Source organism: Protomyctophum parallelum (genome assembly GCF_964188405.1).
Source record: "Protomyctophum parallelum genome assembly, chromosome: 1".
NCBI lineage: Eukaryota > Metazoa > Chordata > Actinopteri > Myctophiformes > Myctophidae > Protomyctophum > Protomyctophum parallelum.
The window spans coordinates 43786039-43795962 of NC_139697.1; the positions used below are offsets into that span (position 1 = coordinate 43786039).

The 9924-nt window shown below is 42.6% G+C and overlaps 1 protein-coding gene across 1 annotated transcript; it reads right to left on the reverse strand.

The window, feature by feature from the left end:
- Positions 1-591: 591 nt before the first annotated feature.
- Positions 592-8919, reverse strand: gmnn (geminin DNA replication inhibitor). Its single transcript, XM_083763071.1, has 8 exons — positions 8837-8919; positions 8079-8149; positions 5683-5784; positions 4907-5057; positions 4226-4308; positions 3119-3229; positions 1763-1910; positions 592-1588 (listed from the first exon to the last, which is right to left on the reverse strand). Coding segments are annotated over exons 2-8 (651 nt in total). The 5' UTR covers positions 8133-8149; positions 8837-8919; the 3' UTR covers positions 592-1586.
- Positions 8920-9924: the final 1005 nt, after the last annotated feature.

Below are 9924 nucleotides of genomic sequence, written 5' to 3' on the forward strand. Positions count from 1 at the left end.
GTCTGCTTATTTAACTCAAGTGTACAAATGTCTGGCTGCATTGTATAATTGGCTCACTGGCACACTCTACTGGATGAAGATGGAATGTCATTAGCAAGTTGTCACTACACAAGTCTACAGTATATGGGCTAGTTTCCAGACATCGGCACAAACATTACATTGCAACCTTGCTACATACTCTGGGTGTGGGACAAATTACTCAAACCCAGCATCTGCTGGCTATAAAATACTCTGGTTAGTAGTTACCATCAATTAGTTGCCCAGTCAAATTTGTACTCAAGTACCTGCCTTTATGCATGCATATACACACACACTCTAGCAGCAGTAGTTTCCAAACATTTTAGCTGAAGACCCAAAAGGGAAATTAGACAGGACCAAAACAGTAGTGAAAACACCAGATCATGCTTCAGACCACATTGTGAGCTAGAAGATTACATTTTCACTCCACACTTTACTTTTTTAATAATGCATTGCTAGTTTAGACATTTTACAAAAGTTAAGAGATTGTGAATCTGAGAAAGGTGAGTCAACACAAGAGGCACAGACAGCACATGAAAGTTTTAAAATGTTTATTGCACAGAACTTATCATATGTACATAAGAGTGCAATAAAACTGCACTGTAGTAGATCTATTAAAACACCATATGGCAACAAGGTGTACAGTCTTAAACTCAAGTTATGCTCCATCATAGTTGGTTTGGAAACTGAACCAGCAACAGGTTCAATGTCTCTGGCTAGGAGGAATATGAAATACAGCATGCCACCAAGGTTTAGAGATAGAACATGGGGCCAGTCATGGAGACGGGAGTGAACTGCTCTTCAAACATACAGTACTTCATTCTAGAACTGCCCCCTTAAAAAGCACAATGACGTTTGGTGTAGTGCAGTTTACTTGCCATGGCTAAACATTTCAATAGCTGGTTGATTAGAGCTGGGGTACTAAATCAGTACATACTTGTTTTAGGAGGCAGAAACAAGGCTATGTGCAAGGCAGTGATGAAGGAGACCACAGAAGAGCCCCGCAAAAAAGAAAAAAAAGTCTCCTCATTGACTTGACTGCATGGTGAAAGCTCTCAAAGTCACTTAAGTTTCAACACAAAGCAGATTCTGCCAATATAACATCACAATACCTACACCCATTTATATATAAATGTATAATTAAAAGGTCAAACTAGAGTTGACATTTCTTTAAGAATAAAAGCCATTGATTTGTGATATTATATTGGCAGCAACATATTTGTTTATGCTAAAAGAAACATTTTGAGAGCCGTTTCACTGTGCGATGTCAATTAGGCTATTTTGGATTATGAGTTCCCTAATCAGCTCAACAATGTTGAATAATGAAGACACCGCACCACATTACATCGTGGCAAGGCAGCTACACAATCAAACCTAATGCGCCATTGCACAAACTTAACTGTAATTTAAAAAATAAAAATATAACTTAAAACGGCATTACGTGTCACAAAACAAATGACCGGCAGTCGCAGCAGTGTGGTTTTTACCGTCCCGACGGTTCAACTGGGTCCTGGTCAGGCCTCTTCATCATCATCATCATCACTGGCCCCACATTCAGTCTCATCTTCCTCTTCAGCAAGGCTACATTGACTTGACTGCATGGGGAAAGAGCTCTCAGAGTCACTTTCACAAAGCAGATTCTGCCAATATCCCGGCGGTTTATCTAGGACCTGGTCTGAGGCCTCTTCATCATCATCATCACTGGCCCCACATTCAGTATCAACTTCCTCTTCAGCAAGGCTACATTCAGTCTCATCTTCCTCATCACTGAGACTACATTCAGCCTCGTCATCCTCACTGAGACTAGATTCAGCCTCGTCATCTTCATCCCCTATTTCCAGGGCCATGTCTCTCAGCTGCTCCAGATTTTCTGGACTCGACCCGGTGAGCCTCTGAAAAGACACCACACGTTAGCAAGCACATAGCCACCAAAAATAGCCACTTGCGTTGAGCCTGTAGAACGCCATTTTTTCGGTGAGTAGCACCGCACGAGTATAAATTAGAGCTGGGACTCGATTAAAATATATAATCTAATTAATCAGAGGCTTTGCGATTAATTAATCTAGATTAATCGCATATCAATATTCAACCCGAGAACAGCGAGAAACCTTTTTTTTTAATGTTTTTTGGTATCCCAGTGAATCAACGAATAGTGACTACAGGATACCACTCATTTTCAACATTTTACTGTCATTAATATACCCGTTGTGGAAATAATAATAAAAAGTCACCCCATTCTGTGTTGGCTAGAACTGGAGGTCTGACTTTTTTTTTAGTAACAGTAACAAGTACATCTCAGTGACATCACAAAGCTGTACTTACTTCATATTGTTACGGTTTTGTCAGACCTCCAGTTCTAGGCAACACAAAATGGGGTGACATATTATTTCCAGTACTATAGAAAAGCGCCCAGTGAGAAACGTTCCGCGGTGAAAAAAAAGGTGCGATTAATTTATCTGTAGTTAATTAATCTAAATTAATCGCAATTAGTCCCGGCCCTAGTATAAATCAAGCAAAACGCCTCAGATAGAGTTTTTGGGGCTTTTTTGCCTTTGACAGGTGACCGTATAAGTAGAAAGGAAAGGGGGGAGAGAAGGGGAGGACACGCCAAAGTTTGTCTAGATCGGGACTCAAACCCACAACATGCTGTAAAGCTGGCTTAGCAGCCACGGTGCCTGGACCTCTGAGCCACGGCCCAGGCCACAATAGTAAATTTTGACATACGACGTTTACACCCGACAGACAAATTTTGACATACGACGTTTACACCCGACAGACAAATTTTACAGCACTAGCCACATTGTTCTCAAAGTAGTTTTTTCCCCTCTAGCGGGTTTACTTTGCACCTTACCAAAGGCTATTCATGTGCTTTAGTATCAAATCTCTTACACTTTCCATGCTCAAGCCATTTCTCGTCCACTTATTAACTCCAAGAGATACTCAGGGTTGACAGTATAAACTAATTTCACACCTTTTCAAAAATGTTTTAGTAACCTACAAGAGATCTATATAAAACAAATACAAGGAATTCAGAAGTCATTGAAAGAAAAAAAAAAAAAAAAAAAAAAAAAAGCAGCCAGTAAGTAACATGACTTTATACCTCAATCATATCAGACATGTACTGGACATGCTGGGCCAGTTCCTGAAGCTCCCCATTTTCGCTCTTCAGCTCAGCGAGTTGCTCATCCTTGGCCTCGATGTTTTTGTGCAACTGTAGTGGTGACAAGGACAAGCATGGTGGTGACTAATGTGACCGAACACAAAATGCACGTACTGAAAAACAGGGTGTTTTTTTTGGAGTCTGCACAGTTCATAAATTCACAGGGTGTTTTTGCTTGCATTTAATCTGTATCCATAAAAATGTGATATCCTATAAAGAAAATGTGGGGATGTGATATCCTATAATTTTACTATCATCCCCCTCCCTGTTTAACATGGCTGGACCAAATAATATAAAAGTGAACGAAAAGGGATTCTCCGTCTATTTCAGGCTTTCAAGATACATTTGTTTACGAACATTAAAGGGCCTCTTCACCCCTTTTGCAACCAGAGCTACACTTTCCTGGGGTTTTTATGCGTGCAATATGTTTTTTTTATTTATATTTTAGTCATGACGCCATGTTTATGACCAAAAACCTTCGTCTCACTTCCTTCCGGGACTACAAAGACACGTCCATGCAGCCTCCCCACTCTCCACAATGAGGGGAAGTGCACAAAAGCCTTATAGGAATTCAGCAATCCAGGCAAACATACTTTCATTATTTTTCTGTCCATAGGGTACAAACTACAAATTGTGCTACCGTTATCTACTACAAATACTATTAACAGAGTGACTGCAGTGTCTTCCAGCGGTGAAATGTCCCTTGAAGACTGGACGCACAGGTGACCCGTTTCATGTAATGAATTCCTAACAGATCCACAAACCTGTTTTGGAGAGTGTTTGTTTCATTTCATTAAACCTCTTGTGTGAGAACTAGCGACACATTTCACCCTGCAACAGTACCATGCACAGAGAATAGCCGACATGTATCAATTTGAATATCCAATTTGTATGTCTGCTTGATTATAATGCAACAGTTAGGTCCCATTGAGAGTGAGACTACTGGGACAGAAGCCTAAAAGCACTAAATGGGTGATTTCAGTCAGCGTGGGAACAGGCTGGACTGACGGCTAAACATTAGTTCAGATCTCTTGAAGATTAACCCACCTTCTCGTTCTCCTGCAGGACGTTGTACAGGGCCTTGCGTCTCTCCTCGGCCACCTCTTTCCAGTAAGCGGAGGGAGGAGTCTCTGAAAGAATGGGAGACAAGCAGTCACTCAATGAACAAAAAGGAGTTTGTCAGAAGTAAAAAGGTAAATTCTTAGTTGTGCAGGATCATTGCAGATCGAAAGTGCATAATATGACTAATCTAAACGATACATATTTTGACCAGGGTCCTGAGGGGTTCTATACTTTTGTCTCCCTCCCATCCAAATCGCTAGCCTAAAATAGATCCCAATGCATCACACTGCCATTTTTACTGAGTGTTCGCTCCAGAACAGTGATGCTTGGGTTCAATGGTTAAGGGAAGATAAGAAAAGCCACAATAGCTTTTGACTGGGAGCTGATGTGATCATTACCAGGGACTAAAGGTGGCCTTACACTAGCCGATTCTTTTTCAATCTGAAATCTGATAGCACCACACACACTACAGGATAATCTGGCCAGATTATATTATACAGCACACACACTACACAAGTTTAAAACTCTGGCGCAAATATCAAACACTTGATGTTGATCAGGCCGATCCCAATCGCGCTGTGAGCCCCGAGCGTAAACAAAATGCCCGATTATCAGCTAGTGTAAGGCCACCTTTAGTGGCTAGCAGAGCAGAAACTGAACACCCACCTTTGACCATGAGCATGTAAGCATCGGCTGAGACGCCGTCTGGCAGACACTCGCTCTCCGTCTGGGTGGATTTCACTTCCGCCTTCGTCCGTTTGGAGCCAGTCGCCGGGTCACAACCCCACTGCTTCCTTTTGGGGATGGCTTTACCATTCTGAGGAGCGAGAACGTACAACATTGCAGATACATTTGATGTACTGTGTGCTCCATTGAATTGTGTTAAAGGTATATTCAGTGATTTCACTCAAAAAAAAACCTTAGGTTTCGTTTTTGGCTGGGACCTAAGCCTTTCATCCAATCAGGATAGAGAGCCAAAAATGAAACCTAAGGTTTTTTTGACCCCCAGGGGTTAACTGGGGACAGGGAGGAACTCCTTATATGGTCAGCACACTCTATAGTAGAGAGGATTATCACAACAAAACAAAAAAATAAGTGATATTTGAATTAAGTGAAATCACTGAATATACCTTTAAGGTTAAAGCTCTATATTTGGATAGTCATCGTCGCTATAAACCGTTGCAATGGTTTAAATAATCAGCCCTTAACAGATTTCTTCCTACCCCCCTTGCTCAGACACATGACGTAAATTCTCCAATCAATTTAATCTGTGTGGGACAAATATACTGATTTGCTCAGACCATTTTGTTTACTTAACCCCCCCCCACCCACGCTTAACAAACTTAATTTCCCATCCGAAGAGAGCCATGTTAACTTAACACCAGACAGACATTTAGAACACATTACAACAGCAAAGCCAAGGCCTCTTGAGCAGACTGTACCTGGTGAGACGTGCCCACATTTGTGCCGGAGGCTGAGGGCTGCAGGACCTGCAGGGTTTTCCTCACGGCTCCCATCGCCTGGTTAGATGGTGAGAAAAAGCTCTGGAAAACACAAAAAATGCTCTAGTTAAAATGTGTGCTACTGCACATCTTAACTTTAATTCAATTGCCACCACAGGTCAGTTGTAAAGATGACGTATATTTGGTTCCTCCCAGTGTTAACTGGAAACGAGAGCTTGCCAAAAAACACAAGCAGTGCGTGACCCTCATCCCTCGCCCATGCCCCCCGCCCCTCCCTCCCCGTCTGGGTCTTGAGAAGCCATTACAGTTCAGTCCCGTGGGAAAAGCGCACAGGACAATCAGCAGCGCGCCTTCACAGCTCATTCACCGCGGCTTAGTACCACTTTACAGCCCTTACTCTAGTTACACTGTCACTCCTGGGAAGAGTAGAGCCCGATTTGTACTTCGCTGTACGCCAGTGTCGCTCACTGAAAATAGGTAATCTACAAGCTCACAATGGCACTGCAATGAGACATGACACAAGCTTGCAGATTGCCCATTTTCAATGCAAGACACTGCCGCACAAAGTACAATGGGGGTGGCTCTGTTGACAGGAGGGAAAGGGGGCTGGGCTGAATGCATCAGGCAGTGTTGGTTCCCACGGTGCGCGGCCGCGTCAGGCCCTTGCACCTTCACCTACGCCGCGTGCACGTTGGTAATGATCGTGGGAAAGTGTTCTCCCCCACAGCCCATTACAGGCAACGGTCAAGTTAGGTTAGTTAATGTTTGGCAGCGGTCAAAACACAATGTGTGCATTAATTTATGGAAGTTTAAATGAACACTGGCGGTGTCACATTTGGTGATCATTACAGACCTGTGGCTCCATCTGAACTTAAGGCCACTTGAAGAACCAGGCCTAACGAAATTCTAAGTAAATGTAGACGCTTGATGTAGCCCCTTTGTGAGCACAGGAGTCATACAATTAACAAAACACCGCCCGCTGTCTGCATGTACCATAAAGTAACATTTTAGACGTTAATGCCACATGGAATGAAACGCAAGAACCCATTTAGACCCGAGGCAGATTCTAAAAATGCCTTCTAAATCCTGACCCAAGTTTTCAGAAATTTTTCAATTTGTTTTGATTAACATCATTTTACCACTATTAAAAAATTACCTTGAGTCATTGAAACGTTTCACCTAGAATGATGGGACTGGCTGCAAAATTGCTGATACATGTCTGCTCTATTGCAAAGTGGTAGTGCGTGATTTGATAGAAATAAGTGCTGGACCATGAACACTCAAATGTGATTTCAGGGGGGGGGGGGGGGGGGTGGGGGTGGTAGTTAACTCACTCATGATCCTAACTGTCGATCTATAGATCTGGTATTTTTACTAGTTTGTGTCTGGAGTAGGGTTGCCACCCGTCCCTTAAAATACAGAATCGTCCCTTATTTGAGAATTAAATGATGCGTCCCTTATTGAACCAATAAGGAACGCAGTTTGTTCCTTATTTTCCTAAATAGCCCCTACACGTCAACACTGAATTTAACAATAATGAACAAAACAAAACACAGGAAATATTAAAGTCAGCACAATTGTTCTAGCGGGAGGCACACACTACCTAAAGTAGCCTAAACCAGTGGTTCCCAAAGTGAGGTCCCCCAGGGGTCCTTGAGGGAGTTCCAGGGGGTCCCCAGCTAAATTATTGTTTGGAACCAAATGGACCCTTATGGGTCTGTAACTCTGAGAGTGTACAAATGGAACCAAATGGACCATCAGAGTTAAATTAACATTGATTTTACAATATGAATTGGGGGTTCCAGAGATAGAAATGCCATTAAATGGGGGTCTGTATACTAATGCATGTCAAACTGGTACTTGAAATTAAATGGGTTGAGAATCACTGTGTAAAAATCTTCTCTTATGGGGGTCGCTGGCATATATTTTATAATGGGCTGCTGATGTTCAACTTATTGCTTCAACTTATTGCTTCAACTTATTGCCGGCCTTGCCGCACACGCCTGCACCGCAAGGCCGCAGCAGGCGTAAAGAGTGTCCCTTATTTCAAGATCTCAAAGGTGGCAACCCTAGTCTGGAGTCTTGACCTGAAAGGTTTGGGAACCACTATTCTAACTGACCACGGGTGGCGATTACCTCATAGTAACTGAAAACAACAAGAGGAGTGATCAGATTTTACACTTCAGTCCAGTCATTTGAAAACGGCCAATCTACAAGCTCACAGCATGTTGCAATGTGACATTTTCTTAGCTTGTAGATCCGTCTTCTTTGAACAATTTGACAAGTCTTGAAAATGTTTCACAAAACAGGGGTGCCAGCCAGGGTTAATGCCACCCAGCACCCACTTGTTGGGGGAAGAGAGGAGACTAGATTACCTTGATATTCTCCGAGGACCTGGCCCCTTGTTTCATCGTTTTGTTGGAACTCATTTTCTTTCAGTAGTAGCCTAAAGAGAAAGGGGGGGGGGGCAACATTAGAGTAGTTTTGAAGAATAGCTAAACATCAGTTCTAATACAAAAGCCACCGTTTAACGTCGGGTCGTGTATGGGTCCAACTCTGAGAGCATACAAAAGGAAGATCTGTGCACGCTCGTCTCAAAGAGCTAAAGTAATCGTAAAGTAAATTTACTAAAGTAAATTCAAAATGGGTGTCCGCGATGTTGAGTATTCACTAGCCTTGGACCAAGCTCATAGATGGATTTTTATCGATTGACATTTTTATATCTACGAGATCAGATACGACGGTAAAGTCTGAATCTATGATAGTCTTCTTGATCCAAAGCAAGGCATTCAACCGCCGGCCGCCGTTCTAACTAAGCAAATGTAACGTGCAATCAATTTTTATACCATTCGAATAACTAAAGGGAGAGCCTTTGACGTTACGTACAGTGATCAAACTCATCGTCACCATTGATCAATTCATTCATTAAATCTTTAACGGTCTCGGGTCCATATAGAACTACAATGAAATCCGGGAATAACAAAATGAGAGGGCGGTGAACACACGAAACAAGCTTGTTTGTTTGATAGTTTTAGTTCCAGCTGTGTGCGTCCATCCAGGTTAAACAAGAGTTACATATTCGCGTAAAACAAGCACTATGGGGAAAAACAATGAATAGAACATATTTACTTACTGTTTTCAGTGTTTTGTTTGCTTTCAAGACGCGTCTGGTTTTCCTGTTGTGTTCTCTTTCTGTGCTAGTACAGAACTCGCGCCACCAGCGATTTAAGTACGGCCCCTCGGGTCACGTGGCTCACCGACAAAGAGAGAGCGCTCGTTTCAATTCATCAAATGACCGCGTGGCGGTTTGTTTCCATTGGGAAAAGCATTGACTCCGCCCCCCGGTCAAACGGCAGGCCCGCTGGAGTCAAACGAGCACAAAACACAGGCACAGACTTTTACACTGACTGAAAACCGCTGAAAACTAGTCGAGCTGTGATTGGCAACACGGTTACCAGGTAACCAGAGCCATCTAATAGAACGTAACCCTCTGCAGGCAAGGGCAACACGCCCCCACGGCATCTTTAGACTAGATTCCATCGCCTGGGCGGTCAGCCGCGCTGTGATTGGCTAAATGGTTACCCAAGGCTGAGGCTACGTTAAATATTCAGATTGACCACCTGCACTTGCCAATTCATCTTCATTAAACTAGCCTTTTCAGCTAGTTACCTGCATTTGGCTTCAAAGTTCAACCTCCCTTGACAACGTGTGACCAAGTGGTACTTGAGGACAAGTTTGAGGTATTGAAATTGCTTGATTGAAACGTTTATTCACAGTTTGTAGAATGGGTACAGTTCAAACGAAAAGTACAGGTCAATACAAAAACTGCTGCGAGGATTAAACCAGAAAAATACTTGTTTACATCAGATGCCTCCATTTCCACTTTCCACTCAGAACTAGCCCTGAAACAACATGACTGTCATGATTGAAGTACGAGCGTCATGTGAACCATGGCTACATCAGAACATTTAAAGATGTACAAATATACACTTCTATGGAGCTACTTTACTTGAGTATTTACGTTTTGATATTTATACTTGTACTCCGCCGGCTACAGTGTCAGAGGCAAATAATGTACCATACTCCTATGATTATTTGTTGTCACGACTCACTAGTTTGGCTGTTCGTATCTACTTTACTTGTACAACCACTGCTTGTGACACACAGATTGTATCCTGCTCAGCCGGTGAAGACGAAGGCTAATACAATATACATGAAGGC

Coding starts and splice junctions, on each gene's coding strand:
- gmnn (XM_083763071.1), bottom strand. CDS start 8,132: ATGAGTTCCAACAAAACGATGAAACAAGGGGCCAGGTCCTCGGAGAAT. Junction 5,058..5,682: donor ATGTGGGCACGTCTCACCAG/GTACAGTCTGCT, acceptor CTCGCTCCTCAG/AATGGTAAAGCCATCCCCAA. Junction 1,911..3,118: donor ACATGTCTGATATGATTGAG/GTATAAAGTCAT, acceptor GTGTCTTTTCAG/AGGCTCACCGGGTCGAGTCC.